Source organism: Rhinopithecus roxellana, chromosome 7 (assembly GCF_007565055.1).
Source record: "Rhinopithecus roxellana isolate Shanxi Qingling chromosome 7, ASM756505v1, whole genome shotgun sequence".
Taxonomy (NCBI): Eukaryota; Metazoa; Chordata; class Mammalia; order Primates; family Cercopithecidae; genus Rhinopithecus; species Rhinopithecus roxellana.
The window spans coordinates 60,342,896-60,369,978 of NC_044555.1; the positions used below are offsets into that span (position 1 = coordinate 60,342,896).

Here is a 27,083-nt window from a genome sequence, read left to right on the forward strand (position 1 = left end):
GCTGTAGGTCCACAGGCTCCTGTTAGGTAAGATACCAGGACCCTAGGGTAGGCCCAAGCCTGTAAGACTCAAGGGTCATGGGATGGTGGAATCTCTCCTCGCAGGGTCCCATTGTTACCACGCTCTCTGCTTTCTGGGTCTTCTGATACTAGGACTAAGAAAGGCTTCCAGGATCCTTGTTACCTGTTCCATCTTGGTACCAAACATGGAGCCGCTTACATCAATAACAAAAACCACATTCTTCTCCATAGGTGGAAGGCCTCTGGGGGCAAAGTAGTGAATGAAATAGCCATCGTAAATCTGGACCAAAAAAAAAAAAAAAAAAGTAAAACCAAGAAGGACTGTGAAAGCCAATCTAAATCAGGTCCCCTCTTATTTTCCTTCATAACACTGTGCTTTGTTTCCCAGGACTCCAGGACTTCTCACTGTTTCTAAACAGGCATGTGTGTAACTGTTTGCTCACTGTCCATCTCCTTCACCAGAACCACATCTCTGCCATTCAGACCTTCATCCCGGGGCCTGCCCCAGAGCTGTGGAGGGAATGAGACAGGCTTGTAGCCCAGCACTCCAAGGATCAGGATCTCTCTAATATGTGAATTCCTGTCTGTGAGAGAGTTGGGCTTGCACAGCCTTAAGGGTCCCTAGGGATATTTTGCCTGGGCTGCAGGAACTTCAAGTATTGTTTTAACCTCCCTGTATAGAGTGAGCCTGGGGCCCAGCTCTTTGCTGCCAGGGGCTGGGAGTTGCAGGGCCTCCCTCTCCTCCTAAAACCTCCTTTCTGCTGTTGCTGGGCAGAGCAGGGAGAGGAGGAGGGAGCCTAAGCAGAGTGAGCTGTTTATTCAGAGGGGATTGGTTACACCAGGTACAGATGCCTTGGGCTGTCCTGGATGTGATTGGCTGCTGACTCCCCTCCCCCACTCCATTCTTCCCTCTGCTGAGCCTCCGGGCTGGGACAGCTGAGGGAAGGGGAGGGAGGCTAGGAGGGCCCCTCAGGACCAGTCTCAGCTCAGCTCAGCTCAGCTCAGTGATGTCTGCGCTGGCTGAGGGTCTGTGCTCCCCTGAAGCTGAAGCAGGCTCTGCCCAGGGTCACAGGCTTTTGCTCCTCTCTGCCCTTCAGGCACTCTCTGACCACAAGGCTGGACATTGCCTCTTCCCTCTCAGGGGGAAAGAGAAGATGGGAGGACATCCTGTTCTTCCCCTCCATCCCAGCCTTTGAATTAATTTACATGTGCAATTGCATTCTCTGTCTCCACTAATCCTGACACTCTGGTACAGTTCAAAAAGGCCTGTGTCACCCACACTGCAACTGCCCAATCCAAGAGCAGAACCCAGTGGCTTCTGCACACCTCCCACACCTGGGCTGGTGAGAGCTCCTGGGAAATTCATGCCTACCTTTCCCTGATCCCATGCCCACCGGGGCCCCCACTTCCTATCACATAACCCACGGGCAGGACCTTGCTCACCAACCTCTCCCAGTCACCTCAGCAGTCATTCCATCCTACCCACCTGACTCAAGGAGAGAATTAAGAGCACAGAGCCAGGGACACTTTGACTGCCCACCCCACCCTTCTACAGGGTCCACATCCCCATACACCTCCTCCTTCAGCCTAAGGAAAGGTGGTCCTGCCTTGGACCCCATGCACTCCAAGTGCCCAGTCCCTCCAGTACTCCTCAGTTCCGCTCTCTCCAACTCCCTTTAATATGTACCCCACTGGGTCTTCCTTGAAATATAGAATTGTTTTGTCTTTTCCATGCACTAAGACTAGCTCTTGTCCCCCGTCCACTCCCAAACTTCTCTCTAGCCTCTTTTTTCCCTGGAGCATCACAGGCTGAGAAAGTGGGCACCCTCAATGGGCTCAAATGAAGATCACTCCCAGGGACCACCACAGACTGGCTACCGTGCCCACCCCGCATAGACACTTCCCTCACTAAAGGCAACCGTGACTAGCTTGCCTCCAAACTCAGTGGCTGGAAGAGGGGTGAAGCAAGATGGTGGAATAAAAAGCTCCACCAATCGTACCCCTAGGAAGGACACCGATTTAACAGCCATCTACACACAAATAAGCACCTTCAAAAGAACCAAAAGCGCTGTACCTGGTTTTAAGTTCATATCAATGAAAGAGGCACTGAAAGAACAGTCTTGAATTGCCGACACCACCCCTACTCCACCCTCCAAGTCTGCCCCCAGCAGAGGAGGCAAGGTGTGCAAGAGCATTTCTTTGTGTTAGGGGAGGGAGAGTGCAGCTATTGTGAGGCATTGACCTCAGTGTTGCCCTCTTAGAGTACTAAAACAAACAAACAAACAAACAAACAAAAAACTGAACCAAACTCGGCTGATGCCTGCATATGGAGGAAGCATTCAAAACAGCCCTAACTACACATGAATTACCCATGTCAGCATGTCAGCAGTTGGCACTTGAGCTCCTGCAAGCCTCGCCACCATGGACTAAAGTGCTTTAGGGCTCTAAATAAACTTGAAAGACAGCCTAGACACAAGGACTGCAACTCCTAGTAGGGGCCTAGTGCTGAACTGGGCCCAGAGACAGTGGACTTAGGGGGCACACAACCTACTGAGACACCAGCTGGGGCAGTTAAGTGAGTGCTAGCATCACCCCTCCTCTCACCCCAGGCTCCACAGCTTGTGGCTCCAAAAGAGACCCCTTCATTCTACTTGAAGACAGGAGAGGGAAGAGTGGAAAAGACTTTGTCTTGCATCTTGTATACCAGCTCAGCCGCAGAAGGATAGAGCACCAGTAAGAGTCGTGAGGCTCCTTTTCCAGGCCCTAACTCCCAAAACACATTTCTAGACACACTCTGGGCTAGAAGGAAACCTGCTGCCTTGAAGGGAAGGACCCAGTTCTGGCTGCATACTTCACCTGCTAAATGAAGAGCCCTTGGGCCCTGAATAACCAACAATAATGCCCAGGTACTACATTGAGGGCCTTGGGTGAGACTCTGAGACTTGCTGGCTTTAGGTGATGCACATTCCAAGCTGTGGTGGCTATTAGGAGAGAGTGCTTATGTTTTACAAAAGCAGAGGATAAAGTAAATTGGACATTGTCTTGAAGCTTAAGTACCAGTTTGGCCACAAGGGTGTAGAGCACCAAGCAGGCTCTTAAGGTCCTAGATTCTAGGCATTGGCTCTTGGATGGCCTAGAATCCAACTTCCGGTCCTCCCCTAGGCCATAGAAGAGCCTACTGCCCTGAAAGGTGAGGCTAAGGATAGGCAGCATATACCACAAGCTGACTGAAGAACCTTGGGGCCTTAAGGGAACATCGGTGGTTGTCTGTCAGTATTCCTTGTGAGTTGTGGTGGCAGTGGCCATGAGGTGAGGCTCTTCTGCCTTTGAAAAGGGGAAGGAAGAGTGAGAAGAAGTGTATTTTGTGGTTTGACTGCCAGTTTGCCAGCAGGACAATAGAAAACCAGGTAGAATTCTAAGGTGTTTGACTCTAGTCTCTGGCTCCTGGATGGCACCTCTGGATCCACCTAGGGTCTGAGGGAACTCACTATCCCAAAGTGAAGGACACAGGCCTGGTTGTTTTTGACACTTTCTGGACACTTTCTGATTGTACAGCCCCAGGGTCTTGAGTGAACAGAGGCAGAAGCCAGGACGTGTTACAGCAGGCCTGGGTGAGACCCAGTACTGCGCTGGCTTCAAGTCTGACCCAACGCAGTCACAGGTGGTGGCCACAGGAGTGTTTGTGTCAATCCACCCCCAGCTTCATGTAGCTCACAACAGAGAGAGAGAGAGAGAGAGAGAGAGAGAGAGAGAGAAAGACTTTGGGAGAAAGTAAGGAAAGCGAATTAGTCTGCCTGGTAATGGAAAGAATTCTCCCAGATATTGTCCAAGACCATGAAGGCAATACTTCCATGAGTCTGCAAGAACCACAGCATCACGAGGCTTGGGGTGCCCCTAAAGCAGATACAGCTTAGATCACAACATATACATACATTCGAATATCTGGAAAGCCTTCCCAAGAAGGACAGGTATGAGCAAGCCCAGACTGTGAAGACTGTAATAAATACTTAACTCTTCAATGCCCAGACACAGAAGAACATCTAAAAGTATCAAGACAATCCAGGAAAATATATGACATTACCAAATAAACTAAATAAGTCACCAGGGACCAATTCTGAAGAAATAGAGATATGTGACCTTTCAGACAGAGAATTCAAAATAGCTGTGTTGAGGAAACTCCAAGAAATTTGAGATAACACAGAGAAGGCATTCAGAATTCTATCAGATGAAAGTAACAAAGAGATTGCAATGAGATTGCAATAATTTAAAATAATCAAGCAGAAATTCTGGAAAATGCAATTGACATACTGAAAAATGCACCAGAGTCTTTTTTTTTTTTTTGAGACAGAGTCTCCCTCTGTCACCCAGGCTGGAGTGCAGTGGCATGATGTTGGCTCACTGCAACCTCTGCCTCCTGGGTTCAAGCGATTCTCCCACCTCAGCCTCCTGAGTAGCTGGGATTACAGGCATGTGCCACCATGCCCAGCTAATTTTTGTATTTTTAGTAGAGACAAGGTTTCACTATGTTGTCCAGGCTGGTCTCAAAGTCCTGACCTCAAGTGATCCACCTGTCTCAGCATCCCAAAGTGCTGGGATTAAAGGTGTGAGCCACTGCACCCGGACTGTACCTGAGTTTTTTAAAAGCAAAATTGTTCAAGCAGAAAAAACAATGAGTGAATTACAAGATAGGCTATTTGAAAATAAACAGTCAGAGGAGACAAAAGAAAAAAGAATAAGAAGCAATGAAGCATGCCTACAGGATCTAGAAAATAGCCACAGACGGGCAAATCTAAGAGTTAGTGGCCCTAATGAGGAGATAGAGAAAGAGATAGGGGTAGAAAGTTTATTCAGAGGGATAATAACAGAGAACTTTCCAAACCAAGAGAAAGATATCAATATCCAGATACAAGAAGGTGACAGAACACCAAGCAGATTTTACCCAAAAAAGACTACTTTGAGGAATTTAATAATCAAACTCCCAAAGGTCAAGGATAAAGAAAGGATCCTAAAAGCAGCAAGAGAAGAGAAACAAATAACAGGCAACACATCTCCAATATTCCTGTCAGCAGACTTTTCAGTGGAAATCTTTAAGGCTGAGAGAGTGTCACTACATATTTAAAACACTGAAGGAATAAACTACTGTTACCTAGAATAGTACATCTGGAGAAAATATCCCTCAAACGTGAAAGAGAAATAAAGAATTTCCCAGACAAAAAAGAGCTGAGGGATTTCATCGTTGCCAGACCTGTCCTACAAGACATGCTAAAGGGAGTACTTGAATCAGAAAGGAAAGGACATTACTGAGCAATAAATAATCACCTGAAGGTACAAAACTCACTGGTAATAGTAAGTACACAGAAAACACAAAATATTATAACAATGTTACAGTGGCATATAAACCACTCTCATGCTAAGTAGAAAGATTAAATGATAACCTAATCAAAAGTACTAAGTAAACAACTTTTCAAGACACAGTACAAGAAATTACAAATAGAAACAACAAAGAAATAAAAAGCAAGAGGATGAAGTTAAGGCATAGAGTTTTTATTAGTTTTCTTTTTGTTTGTTAGTGCAAACAGTGTTAAGTCGTTATCAGCTTAAAATAATGGTTAATAAGATAGTATTTACAGGCCTCATGGTAACCTCAAAACAAAAAACATACAAAGGATACATAGAAAATAAAATAGTAGGAAACTAAATCATATTACCAAAGAAAATAATCTTGCTAAAAGGAAGACAGGAAGGGAAAAAAGAAGGACGAACAGACCACAAAACAAAACAAAAAAAAAAAAAAAAAAAAGGAAAACCAATAACAAAATGGCAAGAGTAAATTCTTACTTGTCAATAATAACATCAAATGTAAATGGGCTTACCTCTCCAATCAAAAGACGTAGAATGGCTGAATGGATTAAAAAAATAAGACTCACTGATCTGTTGCCTATAAGAAAAACATTTCATCTATAAAGACACACATAGACTACAAATAAAGGGATGGAAGATGGTATTCCATGCCAATGGAAACAAACAAACAAAAAAGATAAGAAGGAGCCATACAGAGACAAAATCTACAAGAAGAGACAAAGAAGGTAACAATATAATGATAAAGGGGTCGATTTAGCAAGAGGATATAACAATTGTGAAAATATATGTACCCAACACTGGAGAACCAAGATATATAAAGTAAATATTATTAGAGCTAAAGGGAGAGATGGACTCCAACATGACAATCACTAGAGTCCTCAAGACCCCACATTCAGTACTGGACATCTTCCAGACAGAAAATCAACAAGGAAACATTGGACTTCATCTGCACTATAGTTCAGAAACCTAATAGATATTTACAGAACATTTCATCCAATGGCTGCAGAATATGCATTCTTTTCTTCAGCACATGGTTCATTCTCAAAGATAGACCATATATCAGGTCACAAAGCAAGACTGAAAATTTAAAACAATTCAAATACCATCAAGCATCTTCTCTGACCACAATGGAATAACACTAGAAATCAATAACAAAAGGAACTTTGGAAGACATAGAAATACACAGAAATTAAACAACATGCTCCTAAATGAACAGTGGGTCAATGAAGAAATTCAGAAAGAAATTGAAAAATTTCTCGAAACAGATGACAATGTAAAGACAACATAACAAAACCTATGGGATACAGCAAAAGCAGTTCTCAGAGGGAACTTTATAGCTATAAGTGCCTGCATCAAATAAGAAGAAAAATGTAAGCAACATAACAATGCATCTTAAGGAACCAGAAAAGCAAGAGCAAACCAAACCCTAAATTAGTAGAAGGAAACAAATAATAAAGTTGAGAATACAAATAAAGAAACTGAAACGAAGAAAACAATATAAAAGATCAAGGAAACAAAAAGGATTTCTTTTGTTTAAAGTTTAACAAAATTGGCAAACCTTTACCCAGACTAGTTAAAAAAAGGGAAGATCCAAATAAATAAAATCAGAGATGAAAAGTAGACATTACAAAGTGATACTGCAGAAATTCAAAGGATCATTAATACCTACTATGAGCAATTATATGCCAATAAGTTAGAAAATCTAAAAGAGGCCAGAGAACCCAGAAATAAGGCCACACATCTACAACTATCTGATCTTCAACAAACCTGACAAAAACAAGCAATGAGGAAAGGGTTTCCTATTCAGTAAATGGTGGTGGGATAACAGGCAAACCTTTTGCAGAAAAGTGAAACTGGACCCCTTCCTCATACCATATACAAAAATTAACTCAAGATGTTTAAAAACTTAAATGTAAAGTCCCAAACTATAAAAACCCTGGAAGACAACCTAGGCAATACCATTCTGGACATAGGAACGGGCAAAGATTTCATGATGAAGACGCCAAAAGCAGTTGCAACAAAAGCAAAAATGGACAAGTGGGATCCAATTAAACTAAACAGCTTCTACATAGCAAGGAAAACCATCAACAGAGTGAACAGACATAAGAAAATGTTTGCAAACCATGCATCTGACAAAGGTCTAATATGCAGCATCTATAAGGAACTTAAACAAATTTACAAGAAAAAAAACAAGCAGTCACATTAAAAAGTAAGTAAAGGCATGAACAGACACTTCTCAAAAGAAGACATACATGCGGCTAACAATCATATGAAAAAAAAGCTCAACATCGTTGATCATTATAGAAACACAAATCAAAACCACAATGAGATACCATCTCACAACCAGTCAGAATGGCTACTATTAAAAAGTCCAAAAGCAACAGATGCAGGCAAGGTTGCAGAGAAAAGGGAATGCTTAAACTCTGTTGGTGAGAGCATAAATTAGTTCAACCACTATGGAAGACAGTGTGGCAATTCCTCAAAAACCTAAAATCGGAAATAGCATTTGACCCAGCAATCCCATTACTGGGTATATAATCAAAGGAGTGTAAGTTTTATTATAAAGACACATGCATACATATGTCCATTGCAGCACTATATACAATAGCAAAGACATGGAATCAACCTAAATGTCCATCAGTGATAGACTGGATAAGAACATATGGTACATATACACCATGAAATAGTATGCAACCATTAAAAACAATGAGATTATGTTTTTAACAGGAACAGAGAAGAAGCTGGAGGCCATTATCCTTAGCAAACTAACACAGGAACAGAAAACCAAATACTGCATGTCCTCAATTATGAGTGGGAACTAAATAATGAGAACACATGGACGCATAGAGGGGAACAACACATAGTGGGGCCTGTCAGAGGGTGGAGTGTGGTAGGAGAGTGAGAATCAGGAAAAATAACTAATGGGTTTGGGCGCAGTGGCTCATGTCTGTAATCCCAGCACTTTCAAAACCGGAGGCGGGCAGATCACCTGAGGTCGGGAGTTCGAAATCAGCCTGACCAACACGGAGAAACCCCATCTCCACTAAAAATACAAAATTATCTGGGCGTGGTGGCACACGCCTGTAATCCCAGCTACTCAAGAGGCTGAGGCAGGCGGATTGCTTGAAAGCAGGAGACCGAGGTTGTGGTGAGCCGAGATTGTGCCATTGCACTCCAGCCTGGGCAACAAGAGTGAAACTCTGTCTCAAAATAATAATAATGATAATAATAAAAATAAAATAAAAATAACTAATGGGTACTAGGCTTAATGCTGGGGTGACAAAATAATCTGTACAACAAACCCCCATGACCCATATTTACCTATATAACAAACCTGTATATCTACCCCTGAACTTAAAAGTTAAATTAACAAAAAGAAAATCGAGAAGAAATGGACAAATTCCTAGACACATACAACCTAACCATGGCTGAAGCATGAAGAAATTCGAACATGAACAGAACAATAACATGCAACAAGATCAGAGCCATGATAAAAAAAAAAAAATCTCCCAGTAAAGAAAGGACCAGGACCTGATGACTTCACCGCTGAATTCTACCAAACAGTTAAAGAAGAACCAATACAAATCCTACTCAAATTATTACAAAAAATAGAGGAAGATGGAATACTTCCAAACTCATTCTACATGGTCGGTATTGCCCAGATACCAAAACCAAAGACACATCAAAAATTGAAAACTATAGGCCAATGACTCTGATGAATATGGATGTGAGTGCCCTCAACAAAATACTAGCAAACTGAACTCAATAACACATTCAAAAGATCATCATGACCAAGTGACCAAGTGGGATTTATCCCTGGGATGCAAGGATGGGTCAACATATGCAAAGCAATCAATGTGATACATTATATCAACTGAATGAAGGACAGAAACCATGCGATCATTTCAACTGATGCTGAAAAAGCATTTAATAAAACTCAACATTTCTTCATGACAAAAACCTTCAAAACACTGGGGATAGAAGGAACATACCTCAACATAATAAAAGCCATATATGACAGACCCATGGCTAGTATTATACTGAGTGGGGAGAAACTGAAAGCCTTTCCCCTAAGGGCTGGAGCATGACATGGATGCTCACTTTCACCACTGTTATTCAACAAAGTACTGGAAGTCCTACCTAGACCAATCAGACAAGAGAAAGAAATAAAGGGCATCTGAATTGGAAAGGAAGAAGTCAAATTATCCTTGTTTGCAGATGATCTGATCTTATACTTGGAAAACCCTAAACATCCCACAAAATATATTAGAACTGATAAACAAATGCAGGAAAGTTGTGGGATACAAAATCAACAAAACAAAATCAGTAGCATTTCTATATGCCAACAGTGAACAATCTGAAAAAGAAAACTAAAAAGAAACCCCATTTACAATAGCCACAAACAAAATTAAATACTAGGAATTAACTTGACCAAAGAAGTGGAACATCTCTATAATGAAAAGTATAAAACACTGTTAGAGAAAATCGAAGAGGACACTAAAAAATGGAAAGATATTCCATGTTCATGGATTGGAAGAATCAATATTGCTAAAATGTCCATACTACCCAAAGCAATCTACAGATTCAAAGCAATCCCTATCAAAATCGCAAAGAGATTCTTCACAGACATTGAAAAAACAATCCTAAAATCTAAATGGAACCAGAAAACACCCAGAATAACCAAAGCTATCCTAAGCCAGAAGAACAAAACTGGAGGAATCACATTATCTGACCTCAAATTATACTGGAGAGCTATAGCAACAAAAACAGACTGGTACTGGGATAGAAACAGACACATAGACCGAGGGAAAACAATAGAGACCCCAGAAACAAATACACTAACCTATAGTGAACTGATTTTCAACACAGGAGCCAATAACATACATTGGGGACAGAACAGTCTCTTCAATAAATGGTGCTGGGAAAACTGGATATCCATATGCAGAATAATGAAACTAGACCTCTCTCTCACCATATACAAAAATCAAATCAAAATTGATTAAAGACTTAAATCTCAGACCTCAAACTATGATACTATTGATACTACAAGAAAACCTTGGGAAAAGCTCCAGGGCATTGGTTTGGGCGAAAATTTCTTGAATAATGCCCAGTAAGCACAAGCAACCGTAGTAAAAGTGGACAAATGAGATCACATCAAGTTAAAAAGCTTCCACATTGCAAGGGAAATGATCAACAAAGTGAAGAGACAACCCACAGAATGGGACAAAATATTTGCAAACTACCAATTTCATGAGGGATTAATAACCAGAATACATAAGGAGCTCAAACAACTCCATAGGAAAAAAGTCTAAAAATCTAATCAAAAAAGCGCAAAAGATTTGAACAGATATTTCTCAAAAGAAGACATACAAATGGCTAACAGATATATGAAAAGGTGCTCAACATCACTGATCATTAGAGAAGTGAAAATCAAAAACTACAATGAGATATCATTTCACCCCAGCTAAAATGGCTTCTATCCCGGAGACAGGCCATAAGAAATGCTGGCGAGGATGTGTAGAAAAGGGACCCCCATACATTGTTGGTGGGAACGTCAATTAGTTTAACCACATGGAGAACAGTTTGGAGGCTCCTCAATAAACTAAACATTAGAGCTTCGTCATACAATCCAGCCATTCCACTTCTGGGTATGTACCCAAAAGAAAGAAAATCAGTATATCCAAGAGATAGCTATACCCTCTTTGTTACAGTGCCATTCACAGTACCCAAGACTTGGAAGCAACCTAAGTGCCCATCAACAGATGAGAGGATAAAGAAAAGGTGGTATATATACACAATGGAGTACTATTTAGCTATAAAAAAGAATGAAATTCTGTCATTTGCAACAACATGAATGGAAATGGAGATCATTATGTTACATGAAATAAGTCAGGCACAGAAAGACAAATCTCCCATGTTGTCACTCATTAGTGGGATCTAAAAAATGAAAGAGTTGAACTCATGGAGACAGAGAGTAGAAGAGTGGTTACCAGAGACTGGGGGTAATGGGGTAGTGGGGAGATGGTGGGAAGGCAGGGATGGTTAATGGGTACAAAGAAAAGTAAGAAATAATGGATAAGACTTAGTATTTGATAGCACGACAGGGTGACTATAGTCAATAATAATTTAATTGTACATTTAAAAATAAGTAAAAGAGTATGAATGGATTGTCTGTAACACAGGGACAAATGCTCGAGGGAATGGGTACCCTGTGATGCGATTATTATGGATTCCATGCCTGTACCAAAACATCTCACTTACCCCATAAATATATACATCTACTGTGTACCCTCAAAAATTCAAAGTAACAACTTTACTAAAAAACAAACCCAATGTCTGTATTTTGAGTCTCTTGGGACTGCCTTCCCCACCCATGAACGTCACAGTTGAACATGGATGACTTCTGCTATCTTCAAAAGTAGTTTTCCCTGCGATCTGTGACAGTGAACCCTCCTTATTCTCCTACCGCCTCTGTCTGCCCACTCCCTTTGCAGTGCTTCCCAATATTTGTCAGGTCGAAGCATGAAAAGAAAATGATTATGCTGGTGCAGCTCAATGGAGTGAACTGCTGGGTACTGGGGCTCTGGGCAGGCTGTGTGCAGTTGATGAGGGTATCCATAGCTGCTGGATTGGGCCGCTTCACCTTAGCTGTGCCTTCAGAGATTTTCCCTTTTGGCTCCACACATGCTCCCTGGGTGACCTCCCTCTGTCACTTGGCTTCCACCACAAGACCCCTACCAATCAATCCACATCGCTTCTCCCGTCTAGGGCTCCCACAGTTGCCCCTTACCAGTGGGTGCACACTCACTGTTGGACCTGTGCCCCAGGATGTTTCAAGAAACCTCTGATGCATCCTGCCCAAGCAATGAATTCGTTGTCCTGCCCCAACGTGGCCCTTTTATGCCTTCCTGGTCAGGGGCACCATCATCCACATGATCACTCTGGAGACAAATCTGAGTGTTGCCTTCAGTCCTCGGGTGGCCCCCATTCCCTGCAGCCAATCAACCTCCTGTTGCTTTTCTCTGCTGGATACTTCTCCAGGCCACCCTGGTCTTCATCCCTAACTGACAAAGCCCAAGCTCAGGTCTCATTTCTCTCAGGTTTCCCTCTTCTACTGCAACCTCTCCCATCCATGCTGCTTGGAGGCAGTGGCTGAGACCCTGTAAACACGATCTCACAATGTTATTTTCTCTCATGGCTCCCTGGTCACCTACAGGACAAATCCCATGTTCCTTTTGTTGCCCTGCAGGACTCTCCAGCCTTCTATGTGGCTCTTTGGGTTTTTCATCTCAAATTTCTGCTCCAGATCGCCAAGCTATTTGCAATTCCCTACACAGGTTTGGTGAGTTTCAGCCTGTTTCTTTTCTTGTGCCGCCCCCAATTTGCTGGAATGCCTTTCGCTCCCACGGGCCCTGTCCCATGGCCCACTTTTATTCATTCCGTAACACACAGGTCAGCCTTAGTCACCTTCAGGGAACCTGGAACTGCCTTTCCTCTTCATTATGGCTTCTATCCTGGAACTGCCTTTCCTCTTCATTATGGCTTCTATCCTACCTTGTGTGTCATGGGAAGGGCAAGTCTACCTTAGTGTCAGTATTGGGTTTTTGTGTCTCACTCAGAAACGATAAGCAGGCTGTGTGTGTGATACCCTTCTGCGTTCCCAATGTCGGCCAACACAAGGTATGACACAGGTTAGGTGCCCAGTGAGCCCCAGCGGGGTGGATGATCTGATGATGTGCTGGGCTTTGAACAAAGGGCACACTCAAATAGGAAGTGGGAGATGAACTGAGTGTTCCTGGCAGGTGTCAGGAGGGCTAAGAGCTCACAGTGTATGGAAGTTCCTGGTTGTACTGGTTAATGCCTTCCATCTATATTTCAACTGCAGGCAGCTGTGGTGATGGTAAAGCATGAGCCAGCAGAGGGATACCTCCAAGAACTAAACACACCCACATGACAAAACACCAGGTTAAAGCCCCTGCTGCCACCTGCTGGCAAGGTACCCTCAGCTCCTATCCTGGCAGGAGAATAACTTTTATTCCCCCTACACAACACACTGAGCCACACCTCTCTGCCTCTGCACATGCTGTTCCTTCTCTCTGCATGCCTTTCCCTTCACCTTATTGACCGACTTGCAGATACATCCAATTCATGTTTCCCATGCTTACTTAAACTCCAACTCCTTTAGGATGATGGTCCTGAAACCCTCCTCCACTGGCACCCCCACATAACTCATGACACATTTACACACACACCTAGAACATTTGATGACTGTCAAGGCTCTGTGTATCTGGGTGCTTCAGGATGGGGTGATGGCAGAGGGAGATGAGTGGCTGTGTCCGACTCACTTGTGAGTTGTTAGAGTCAATGAGTACAGGACTGGCCTAGTCCACATATTCATTCAACATATGAATGAATGAATGTTGCACGAGAAGAGGTTTAACTATAGGACACTTTTAGTCCAGGGCAGACAAATGAATTGTTGGTGGAATGGAGTCATCAAGGAGGAGGTGTTTCGGCAGTGTTTCAGGAACACGAGGATGCTGAGCAGTGGAGCAGGGAGGAAGAAGTCATTCACAAGGCAGCGGCCACCATGAGCAAATGCTCACACAGATGAGAGGCAGGCTCGGGTGTTTTGGAGAAAGGTGTGGTGTGGTGTGGGGCAGCTGGAGGGTGGTTTGCGTGCTGGGGTTGAGGGTTCTGTGGTGGGAGAGGCAGCGGGGCACCAGATGTCTCAGGCTGCCCCACCATCTTTGTGCTCACGCTGGCGCCCTGGGATCAGTGCTCTGTGCTTTCCCATCTGAAAGAGCGGGACCTCTGCTCTTTCTTCATGAATGTGGGACCTCTGCTCTTTCTTCATGAATGTGGAGGCTCACAATTGAAGGACTCCCTGTTTAGGCAGATGGCTTCACTGAAGCAATAAGGATTGTTAAAAGGCGACAGAGAGCAAGGAAGCCCAAGAGAACACAGAAGAGTATAGGAGCTGCAGAACGCATGAGAGCCCATGAACATGGATGCCCAATTAGTGGCCAAGGGTTTACTTTGCAGAAGGACTGTTTTCGAGTAGGCTATGACTTGATTTAGTCAGGGATGGGTCCTTTGGGCACTAGATTCACTGGAGACAGTTCCAGGTCTCCAACCCTTTGGGGGATTCGATGTGCCTCTCAAGGTTGAAGCCATGTGTCTTTTCACGTCAGCCTATCCTTGTTTGCTAGCTCTCGCTTATCCCTAGGGAAACTGGAGTGAACAGCTGGAGAGGCCCGAGCATTGCTCAGGCCTGTCTGACTCCAGAGCCCATCCTCTCTCCCCTTTCCCAGGCCCCCTCACCTGCACATCTCCAATGATGTCTTCCATGACCACATCGTACTGAACCAGGAAGTCAGCCATGATGCCTGAGCCAGAGATGGCCGACTGGTCTTGCAATGTCGGGCAGTAGGTGATTCGGACACAGGTCTCTCCCCTCTCGATCCTGGTGGATGGAGGTGAATCCACCTCACCTGTATGGGTGGAGAGGATTGGGGCAGCATGGTACGAAGGACTCGCTAGACAGAAGAACCAGTGAAAGGGCAGCACAAGGGGCGTTATCTGGGGAGGGTGAGAAGTCTAATTCCTCCCAAAATCTCTGGTGCCTCCTGCCTACAACATCTTTCCACCTGCCCCAGGCTCCTCTCCCAGTCCCACAGCCAGCTCCTCTCTGCCTCCTCTATCGAGCCCAGCCGGACAGACCCAGCCTGGCCCTCAGCTCCCAGGCCCTGGCAATGTGGCCCTCACTGGCAACCTCACCCTGCCTCATTTTCCATGCAACCTGGGGCCAAGTCTTTGGAGGCATGGCATGTCCGGAGACCAGCAGCCCACATCTCCTCCCAGAGAGGCAGTGCAGTGAGAGTGTGTCCAGGAGACAGACAGACACACAGACAAGGTCTAGGTCTCCTCCCATCCCCCTACTGCTGTGGGAAACAGCAGCCTAGCAAGGTTGTCCTCTGGATCTGATTTAATATTTCTTCTTCCCTCTCTTCCTTCTGACTTTGGGCATCATGTGTGTGAAAAAGCCTTTTAGAGTCTCATGAAATAACAGATGAGTCTCTAGTCCCGGATGTTTGCTGAGCTGGCCACAAGAGCAAGTCCTCTGGAATCCAAGACAAATGTCCATTTAGAAATGTCTCTGTGCCTCCTTTTTTTTTTTCCAGAAAATGGAAACTTGGGAATTCTGCCCCCCCTCCTTCCTGCTACAGCTGTCAGGAAGCTCAGGGGCACACTGAGCCCCATACTCTCTGAGGCGCCTGCTCACATACATTCCCTTGGCTTCCTTCCTCTCAGAGCTCTTTGTTCTGTTTTCTCCCCCACAGGATTGGTTCTACCCTCTGTTTTAACCTTTAAGGAGAATGGGGGAGGGACCTGCCATTTATAGCTTAGGGCTGAAGAATGCAGGCTGCAGGAACTCAAATGGCCTGTGGGCCCAGCTCCCTGCTGCTGCTGTGTGTCCCTGGACAAGCGACTCATTCTCTCTAAGCCTCTGGCTCCTCATCTACAGCACAGGCATGACCACAGCTCCTACTTCATAGGCAGTGCTTGTGGAAAATAAATGAGGTCATTCATGTAAAGCGTTTGCAGCCATACGTGCATCTCAGTGAGTGCCACCTAGTCCTAACGGGTACAATGATCATGCAATCTTCTCTGCACCATGTAATTGGGAGGGAGGAATTCTCTCAAAGTCTCACAATGGTCCTGGGCTGTAGATGGCATCTCGTCCATTTTACAGATGGGAAAAGTGAAGTGGAGCAATGGAGTGACTGGCTTTGATGGTCCCACATCAAGGGAGTGTCAACTCTGGGATTTGGATCCAGTCTGTGTGTCTGTCTGTGTCTGCTACATCCACTGTCCACCCCAGTGCCTCTCTGGGTCAACAGTTGAATGAGTTGGGACCTCCTGTGCTAAGCAGCTTTGGAGGGGCGGCCACATGAGGTAGGGATTTCTCTGCGTCTGTCCTCTCATCTCAGATGAGGTGAGCAGGCAAGCTCCGTGATTCTCCAACCTGACTGGACATCAAGGTCGCCTGAGACTGGTTGATGACACAGCTTCCTGGGCCCCACCCCCATGCTACTGAACCAGACCCTAAAGGTTGGGCTCCAGGAATCTGCATTTCTAGGCGCCCATGTTGTGATTCTGATGTAGCCAGTCTGGCCTTCCAAAACCTCTAGGTGATATTTGAAGCAAGCCTCTGAGGCAAGATGCTTCTCTTCCCTCCAGGGCCTGAGATGGTGTCCTCCAGGGAGCCTGTAGTTGCTGTGCGCTCAATGTCCTGCCATTCTCAGTGGGGATCCAGGGAAAAGCATGATTTGGCCAGTGTGGCTTTTACAGCCTTCAGCATGGTTAACACACGATTTAATTTCATTAGCCCCCCCAGCAAACCCTCCCTTATCACTGATTTTTTTTTTTTTTTTAGGGAAATCAGGAGTCTGGGAAGTTTGTAATGTGCCAGGTCATACAGCTTGTAAGGACCAGGCCAAGGTTAAATTCCAAATATTTTCACCTTCAAACATGCCCTCTTCTCACTGAATCAGGAAAGAACTTGGCAGTGAGTACAGAGCAGAAGTGGCAGTAGAGGGAAACCCAGTGGAATCGGGAAGGTTTTCATTCAGTGAAGGCCAGTCTGATGGGTGACCTATAGTGCTGCCCACATACTTGCATGGGCATTGGTGCGCAGGCGGCTGGTCCTCAGGGGTGGTATGTGCACATAGGAGATGCCTGTCCTTTCTGACACTGTAACCTCTACGCTCAGCCTCTTCACCAACTGGCCGGGCCTCAGGCTCACCACCAGCTGGTAGTGGCCCTGGTGACGCTGAAGCAGTTCCTCATAGGCCAGGGAAAAAGTCACCTCTGTGCCTGCTGCCAGGCTGGTGGAGATGTGGAACTTCTCTGATTCCCGGTCCCTAGGCAGGAAAAGGAAGAGGGTGGGAAGAGAAAGGGATCTTCTGAGGAGTACAGGGACTGTTAGATGACCTAGATTTGCTCCCCCCAACCCTGGTCCCAGCAGACCTGACTAGGCTTCTGGTTCAACTGAGTCACTGGCCATGGTCCGTCATCCATGCATCCACTTATCAATCTCTCTCTCCCTCCCTCATTCAGCCTCCTAAATATTCTGCTTGCTAAATTATCTCACAGGTGGTCCACCCTCAAGGGAACTTAGTCCATGAAGATCTGAATATAGAACAGACCAACTAGGGTCTAATGATTCATTTTGCAAAAGAGTTTTCAATTTACATACAATGCCTCGTCCCCTTCAAATAGACCCTCCCACTATCCCCTCCCCTGTGCTTTTGAAGGAGCTTGTTTATATGGCAGTAACTCAGTTTGCTGGAGCCAAAGCTAAAGTTTTCGCTCCGTGAAACTCTCTTGGAAGCTGGGAGGAAACACTGAAGGAAGACAATACATTTCTGCCCGCTGAATGGAACTCAGGAAACAAAATTCAATTTAGAAAAATCTCACTTGCATATAACCTTCCCGGAAGGCGCCAATTCTTAAATAAGCCACAATCTCCTGACAGTAGAAAAGTGGAAATGGGGAAATAAATTTCCATTTATTGAACACCCACCCGGTTACAGGCTTTGGTATTCATTAACTCACATATTCTTCACATGATCCTATGAAGTAGAGGTCATGTCCCCACTCTGCAGAGATGGAGACTGAGGACCAGAGAGAACGCGCATCTCCCCTGATCACACAGCTAAGATGATTAAGTAATGTTTTGGACTGGATGGGGCCTTACCTGATGCCTACATGAGCAGCTGTCTTTCCTTGCTGATGGGCTTCTTCATAGATTTTCTTTGCCTGGTGCTTCTCTTTGACTTCTGCAATGTAGACTTTATTGTTGATGGTCCTAATGGGGCAGGAAAGAGGAGGGACAGCAGAGACAGAGAAAATAGAGTTGGTCAGAGACAGATAAAGAGACACACGAGGTAGAAAGAGGAGGAGGATAGAGATAGGGAAAGAGAAAGAACAACACAGTGCCATAAAGCCCCAGTGTGAGCGGCAAGAAGAGAAGAAGAGGAAAGGAGAGGGAGATACAGAGTGAAGTAGTTATTATCTCCATTTGTCAGATGGGGAAATAGAGGCCACACAGCATATGGTGGATCTGGTATTAGAGTTTTGTGTTTCCCAAAGTGTTGAATGAATTCTACCTTTTGGCATACAGCATAATTTTAGGTATGATATAATCGAATATTTTTATTATAATTGTTATGTATTTACAGTAATGTTTATTAAAATACAACTAGCACATTAAACCCATGATCTCATAGATATTGTTGCTTGGAATAAGGCTAACTCAGATCATCTCAGAAAGTATATCTGTTGAAAAAATATACTGGGTAAATAATATGGCCATATTAATATAAAAATATATTAAGTAAATACTATGGGTGGTAAAAGTGGTAAAAATTGTGAAATAAGTGTGCAAATTGTTGCAAAGTCTTCTGGGTCTGACTAGGGAGGAGGACTTGTCCTCAGGGAGCTCAGAGACTAATGAGTTGCAAGCAGACTTGCTTACCCCCATTTTCCTCATTTCTCTAAAGAAGATAATAAAGTGAAAAGAAGCTCAAAGAAGGGAGAGAACATTTTTGCCCAAGTCTTCAGGAAAGGGTCCTAGAGAAGGTGGCCTTGAAGCTAGGCCTGAAAGACAGGGAGGATATGGATAAATAATCCTCACTGGCCATGCCTTCTCAGTTTCCTCTGTTGGCTCATTCCCTTCCTAACCTCTAAATCTTTGGAACACTCCAAGGCTCTGCTGGCAACCTTTTATCCTCTCCCCTCCCTCCCTCTCCCCTTCTGTCCTCCATTCTTTCTACACTGACTCTCTAGGAGATGTCATTTAGCACCATGGCCTTAAATACCATTTATATACAGATGACTCCCAAATCTGTATCTCCAGTGTGGACTTGTGCCCTGAACTCCAGACCCATACATGCAATTTCTTACTTGACATCTCCACTAGAATGTTCCATAGACACCTCAAGCTGAACATATCCAAAACTGAGCTCCTGATAACTCTCCCCTCCAAAATCTGCTCCTCCTCTGGTATCTTTGTTTCAGGACATAGTTGCTCAGCTAAAAATCTTAGAGTCATGTTGGATTCTCCTCTTTGTTTCACAATCCACATCCAATCCATCAGAGATTTTCAGCTCCATCTTTAGAAGACATCCACAGTCTGACTGACTTCTTACCACTTTATTTGCTGCTGTACCCCTGGTGCCTGGAATATGGCTTGGAGCAGAGGAGGTGCTTAACAATTATTTGTGGAGTGGACATCCTGGACAGACAGCAAGAAAACACAGAAAGTGTTTCAGGGGACAGCAAGTAGCTAAATTTGACTGGAGTGGAGGGGCAGGAAAGGGAAGTATGGAGAGAAAGTTGGAGTGGTTGAGTGGGCCTAGAGAATAGGGGGCTTTGAACACAAGACTCAATGAGCTCATACAGCAGCAAAGACTTTTTGCCATGGAGAATGGAGAGTCTTGGACAAATCTTGAAAAGGGGAGAGATGGGTCAGAGCTGGCCTTTGCGGAGTGATAATTGGGTGTCCTAGAGAAAGTTAGTGCAACTCTGTAGGAGGCAAGTACAATGGTTTCCATTTTATAAGTGGAGTAACTGAGGCACAGGTATCAGGAAAGTTGCTTGACCGAGGCAGCAGCTTCCAGAAACACTGGGGGAGGATAGGCAGGTGGCAGAAGAGACCACTCAGGGAAGAAGTGTTTCTAGGCAGCTGAAACAGAGTATTGCTGTGGCTGGGCTAGTGTGGGGGGTGGGCCGAGCTGGCACCTTCCCAAGGTCTCCTGGGGTGTGAGGGGGGTAGGGTGGAGCTGGTCTGGCAGCAGGACACTGGGGCCTCTGTGTGTGTGCTGCCTCCAGCCAGCATACTTTCCACAGAGTCTGCCCAAGAACATTTCCTCCAGCCTGCTTTGCTTAATTTTTTAAAAAAATTCTTTTGGTGTTTTTTTCAATTGAAGCAAAAATCGAAATTCTGCCTGACTACTTGGCTGTTACATCATTTGACTGCCAGCTTCTCTGGTTAGCCCCCCATACTCCAGACCCATGCCTGCTCTTTTCGGTCCTTGATTCGCCTGGGTCCCAACATGCAATGATCTTGGTCCCTTGAAATCTTACCCATATGGAAATCCTGCTTTCAGGGAGCCCTCCTTGACTGCCTCAGCACTTCTCCCCCAAACTCCCTGACTCTGACTCCATACCAGTTCCCTCCTCTAACCCAATCCTTCTCCAGGGGAAGTGCCGGGACGTTCTTGATGGCACAGCCTAGGCCCACCCCAGGGCTGCATTTGAGGTTGTACAGATTGTTGATGGCACAAGAACCTCCTCCCGACTAACAGGGACAAGCGGGGCTGAACAAGGGCGGATATTCTGCTTGTGCTGGGCTCACTAATCTGGTAAATCTGATAGTCCCTCTACCCAAATCCAGGGGCCTTTTTGTAATTCACACTAAAGTGTGATACTTGTTAATGAGGCCCCACTAAGCTTTCTCTTTATCTGCTCCAGCTCCCTTGTTTATCACCTCAATAGGGTACTATCATCTACCAGGTCTAATAAGCTGAAAAAAGGTAAACACCATCTATATTTACTTACTCTCCACTACAGTCAGGTTGTTTCTCCCTTGATGGTCTCTCACATCCACCACCACTGTCCTGCTCCCACCTTCAGCATCCCCTACGTGGATTCTGCCCCTGTTCACCTACTCAACTCTTGGCCACCTAGCTGGCCCCTCCAGTCCACTACCACTTCACAATCACCTCTCCTTGCTTAAAACCTTGCCATGTCTCCTTATTATGGCCCACACTTATTTCTAAAGAGGGGTGCACATGTCCCAGGGGATGCTGGAGACAAATCGAGAGGGAGTGGGAAAATAATATTCACACTCTATTTTAGGGCTTTTTCCTCATCCTTTAGGGATTAATATTTATATGCTTCATAATATACCTAATATATTTGCTCAGCAGTATATTTATATAATGCATAAATGAATAAGTATATATGTTTTGGGAGTATATGATCAAGTTTTTCCTGATAGGTGTGCAAACACATAAGATGGTTTGGAGACCATTAAGTGAGACCCAAGTAGGTGTTCTAACATTGGAAGTCCTCCACAGCCTAGTCTTTCTCTGCCTCTTACGTCTCATTTTTTTTTTTTTTTTTTTTTTTTTTTTGAGAACGAGTCTCGCTGTGTCACCCAGGCTGGAGTGCAGTGGCCCAATCTCAGCTGGCTACAACCTCCGCCTCCCGGGTTCAAGCAATTCTCCTGCCTCAGCCTCCCGAGCAGCTGGGACTACAGGCGTCCGCCACCACTCCCGGCTAATTTTTGTATTTTTAGTAGAGACAGAGTTTCCCCATATTGGCCAGGCTGGTCTCGAACTCTTGACCTTGTGATCCGCCCGCCTCGGCCTCCCAAAGTGCTGGGATTACAGGCTTGAGCCACCACGCCCGGCCGATCTCATTTTTTTTTTTTTTTTAACCACTCTTCTATCTCTTGTCTGTCCCTGACAGTACAGCGACATGGAAGTACTTGCAGTTTCCCTAATTAAGGGAACATTTATGCCTTTATTCCTTTTTCCTGGATTCCTCCAGTCCTGCCCTCACCCTGGTTGCCTGGTGAAGATGTCCTATTTCAAGCCTCAGTTTAGGTGTTATCTCTCTGAGGTTTTCTCCACCAGCCTGGGAATAGGAAACGCACCATTGTCTTCTGGTCCACCTCACCATTCTAACCATTCCACATTCAGACTTCTCTTTCTCCCCAGCATACTTTATTAAAGCAATCTACTCACTGCTCCCCAACCCAACGCTCTTTTTTAGAGACAGTCTCACTCTGTCACCCAGGCTGGAGTGCAGATATGAAAGCGCACTACAGCCTCAACCTCCCATGTTCAAGCAATCCTCCTGTCTCAGCCTTCTGAGTAGCTGAGACTATAGGCATGCGCCACCATGCCCTGCTAATTTTTTTTTTTTTCTAGAGATGGGTTCTCGCTATATTGCCCAGGGTAGTCTTGAACTCCTGGCCTCAAGCAATCCTCCCACTTCAGCCTCCCGAAGCTCTGGGATTACAGGTGTGAGTCACTGTGCTGGGCTGGTTTCCTTTTTTTATATCCTCCCTTAAACTGTGAACTCTTTGAGACTGGGGACTATATGCAGTTCACCTTCCTCTTTCTGTTGGACTCAGCACAGTGTAAGTCACACAGTCAGCACCAGGAAATGTTTGTTTAAAAAGCAATAAAGCTAATATTATCAACTACTTAAAATGTGCCTGAAGCTAATTTTAGCATACGTTTCCACGTATATTAATTCATTTAATCCTTGAAAGTGGGTGCTGGCTGGGTGCAGTGGCTCACGTTGGTAATCCCAGCACTTTGGGAGGCCGAGGCGGGTGGATCACGAAGTCAGAGATCCAGACCATCCTGGCTAACACGATGAAACCCGTCCCTACTAAAAGTACAAAAAATTAGCTGAGCATGGTGGCATGCGCCTGTAGTCCCAGCTACTTGGGAGGCTGAGGCAGGAGAATCACTTGAACCTGGGAGGCGGAGGTTGCAGTGAGCCAAGATTGCACCACTGCACTCCAGCCTGGGCAATAGAGCGAGACTCCGTGTCAAAAAAAAAAAAAAAAGGAAAAAAAGAAACTGGATTCTAATTTTATCCCCATTTTGTAGATGTGTAAAATGAGACTCCCAGAAATGAAGTAATTTGCCCTGGGTCCCAAACTGGCAGAGCGAGGATTCAGACTCAAGAAGTCTGATCTCAGAGTGCATTCTTTTAATCACTATACTCTGCTGACAGAATAAGCACAAGAATGAACAAATATATGCACAAATGAATGAAGTGGTGACTTTGGAAGCAGACTTACATAGTGAAATTGGAGATAAAGGCGAGATGAGGCAGATCCAGGTCAAAGATGGCTTCATGGGCTTCAGCATGTGGATTAAACAGGACAGAAGTGACCAAGGTGTGGGCATAGCGAGACACCACCGTGGAGTGCATGGAATAGCTTGTCATTAACAACTGAGAGAGAAGACAGGAGGAGGTGTTTTAGGTAGACTATGTCCTCAGCCTAGATGGGCTAGTACTTGGGAACCCAAGATTCCTACACAGGCCTCAAAGTATACAGGTGGATAAACTGAGGCCTAGAGAGGGAAAACAGCCTCTGTCATCCATTTGGTGGATCTGCCTGATTGCTTCAGCAAGCTTTATCAAGTCTCAGAAACCCAAGACTCACAGAAGATTAGAGATCAAGGGACCTCTCTGGACAAGCACTTCTCTAACTTTGATGTGCACGTGAATCTCCTGGAAATCTTGTTAAAATGAAGATTCTGATTCAGCAAGACTGGGGTGAGGGCTGAGATTTTTATCTTTCTAAAAAGCTCCCACAGGATGATGCTGATGCTAGTCCACAGATTTCACTTTGAGTAGCAAGGCTTTAGAATATAGCAGAGCAGCCGCCATTCACTGAATCCTACTCTGTCCAAGGCACTGATAAATATCGATTTTTTTCTTCTTTAGGATCTCAGGTGTAAAGAGTCGCACTTATAAGAACAATCATGCACTGCAAACATGGTAAGTATCTGGCATCCATGATGAGGGCACACAGCAAGTACAATATCTATCTTCTTCCTCTCCTTTCTTGAGGTAATGGTCCCTCTATCTACCTACACGTGATGCACAGCTAGTTCCTTCCCAGTATGGGACAGTGGGAAATGGGGACAACTTGAGATCAGACGGACCTAGGTTCAAATTCTGGTTCTGCCTCTTCCTGTGTCTTAACTTTGGAACCCGTTTTCTCTTCTCTATAACGGGGATAATAATATAGCCCAGCTCACAGAGATGCTGTGAAGACTAAATGAAATAATAATTCTGGGATCCCTGGTGCAGCACCTGACATGTGCTTAGCAAATAGTACCTCTTTTCTCTGGCTCTAGCTTCTCAGTCATAGGACTGAAGAAACACACTGAATAACCTTCCCAAATTTCCCCCAAGAAGCTAATTTTATTACGAATCCCCAAGCTTTGTTCCCTCATCCCAGAACTGACCTTTGTGCTTGATGAAGTGGGGACGGGGTGTCCCTGGTATGTCAGTTCAAGAAGAATGATCAGCAAAAAGCTGACACAGATGAGGTACCTCCACCCAGACATGATGCCACCTCTGGCCTAGATCTGTTGTTCACATCCAGAAGATCTGAGCCCGATCTCCAAACCCTTGCTCTTTCCTCCAGGTATCCCTTCTCTTGAGAGGGAGGGACCATCCTGAAGGGTGGGGAAGGCTCTGAATGTGGCATTGAGGCTCACACAAGCCAGGATTGTCCAGGAGCTGGGGCTGGCATCTTGCCTGGAGAAGGGCCAGTTCCATGCTTCCTTTTTTTCCCTCATCCAACTGTAAGATGAATGGAAACTAAACATACCAGAGCGCTGGGTCTGTCTGTTTGCTGTGTTGGCTCAGGGTGGGGTTTTTCTTTCCTATAAACATCCACAGGAGCCCAGTAACTGGGGCCAGAGAAAGGTCACTTAGCATTGATCATCTTAAAAAGGTAGCGGCGATGAGAGAGGGATTGGCAAGGCAAGCCCCCAATACTGGTCTTCCCTGGTATTGACTTTAGCCTAGTGCCTGGAGGGACTTACTCAGGATCCCACAACAATTTAGGGGTCCCACAGACATAATAAGACTTACAATCTCTAGAATAGCCAGAGGCCAAGACAAGCTGGAGCAGGGCTGAGAAAGAATATAACACAGTGGTTTCAAAACAGGCTTTGGACTCAGACCACCTGGGTTTGAATCTCAGTTCTGCCACTTACTGACTGTATAATATTGAGCATGTTATTTAACCTCACTGTAGCTTCAGTTTCTTCATCTATAAAATAAGAATAGTAATAGCATCTACTTCATAAAGTTCTTATGAAGATTGAGTTTGTACTTTGAGAGTGCTTGGCACATGGTAAGTGATCACTAAATAGCTGCTAGGAGGAGGGCAGGATGAGGTATAACAGAGATCAAAAGTGTGGAAACCTCCCTGTCCTTGGAGATCTGAGTGGAGGGAGAAAGGAGGAACTGAGGTGCTCTGGACTCAGGATCTGCAGGTCCTGTGGAGGGTAGGGGTGAGGAATGGGGCTGAGAAAAAGGAAAGGACTTGAAGGTCTACACAAGGACTATCAGCCTCAGTCAGAATCCTGCCACCCTGGCCCTCCCGCCTCCACCCATCCACACAGGGAGCATGGACAGCTCCAGTACTTACTCTCGGGGGCAAAATCTCTGACGACATTTTACAAACTACCCCAGGAACACTCAGATTTGTCCTAGGGCATTTGGCATCACAACAAAGTCTTCTCATTCTGGCACCTGTGGGTCTCCAAACCTGTCAGTTGCCACCTTCCACAAGTCCACACCAAGTTTCTTCTCAGGATTTCCTCATGAGGGAGAGCCTTAGCTAGAGAACAGCTCTGCTAGAGAACAGCTCTTAGCTAGAGAACAGCTCTGCAACAGAGAAAACTCCCATCAACTGCCCAGTCCTATTCTCTTAAATATGAATGAGTAGCCAAGGAGCCTCAAGCAAATTAAGGAAGCCTGTAGCATGAAAGCAAAATACTAAAAGAAACAAATAGAACAGCTAACCCTAGAGCAGTTTGAGGATCTGGGAAACAAAAGAGAACTTCAGGGGAAAAATTGATACTATTCTCAATAAGATTCAAGAAGATACAACATGCATAAAACAAGAACTAGATGCCATAAAACAGGAACAATCAGAGAAAACAGAGATTCCTTAGAAATTAAAAGTAAGTTACTGAAATAATAAATTTCCCAGGACCAGGAAATGAGGAAATCTCCCAGAATGTAGGGCAAAAAAGCCAAGGCAACAGAAAATGTGAGAGAAAATTTAAGAGAGATGGATTAATCTAGCAAATTAAACATTTGAATAATAGGAGTAATTTTGTTTTCTAGACAGAGAAAACAAAACAATGAAGGAAACTTTAATGAAAATGTATTAGGCCAGATGTGGTGGCTCACATCTGTAATCCCAGCACTTTGGGAGGTTGAGGTGGGAGGATTGCTTGAGGCCAGGAGTTTGAGATTAGCCTGGCTAACATAGTGAGACTCTGACTCTACAAAAAAAAAGAAAAGAAATAGCCAGTCATGATGGCTGTCATCTGTAAATCCCAGCTGCTTGGAAAGCAGAGGTGGGAGGATTGCTTGAGCCCAGGAGTTCAAGGTTACAGTGAGCCATGGTTGTGCCACTATACTCCAGCTTGGGAGACAGAGTGAGACCTTGTCTCAAAAAATAGATATATTAGAAGTTATAATAATTTCCTACACCTGAAGAAGGAGCTCCACACAGGTGCCCAGAACAGCAAATCCAGGAAACAGTGAATCCAATTCAAGCAAAGACTGCAGCAGCCTCCTTACTGGTCCTCCTCCTTCAGCCTTCATCTTCCCCTTTTCTGCCTCCCACCAGTATATTTTTACAACAACCAGAGGGATCCTTTTGAAACCCAAGTCAGATCCTGTCCCCTTTCTGCTTAAAACTCTCCTGTGGATCCCACCTGTGGCTTACATGGCCCTATGTGAGAGGGGTCAGTGAGGCAAGCCCTCATTACCCATTTGACCCCATTTCCTATTACTTCCCTTCCTGCCTTCCTCCATCACTCTAGCAACTCTGGCCATTATGTTCTT

General features: G+C 44.9%; 1 protein-coding gene across 1 annotated transcript in view; it reads right to left on the reverse strand.

The window, feature by feature from the left end:
• ITIH6 (inter-alpha-trypsin inhibitor heavy chain family member 6) overlaps positions 1-24,556 on the reverse strand; it is a 46,711-nt gene extending 22,155 nt beyond the window's left edge. Inside the window, exons 1-6 of the mRNA XM_010388757.2 lie at positions 24,455-24,556; positions 23,275-23,429; positions 18,145-18,255; positions 17,061-17,308; positions 14,706-14,875; positions 184-300 (exon numbers count right to left, since the gene is read on the reverse strand). Of these exons, the coding sequence (XP_010387059.1) occupies positions 184-300; positions 14,706-14,875; positions 17,061-17,308; positions 18,145-18,255; positions 23,275-23,429; positions 24,455-24,556 (903 nt within the window). The remainder of the gene's footprint in view (positions 1-183; positions 301-14,705; positions 14,876-17,060; positions 17,309-18,144; positions 18,256-23,274; positions 23,430-24,454) is intronic.
• Positions 24,557-27,083: the final 2,527 nt, after the last annotated feature.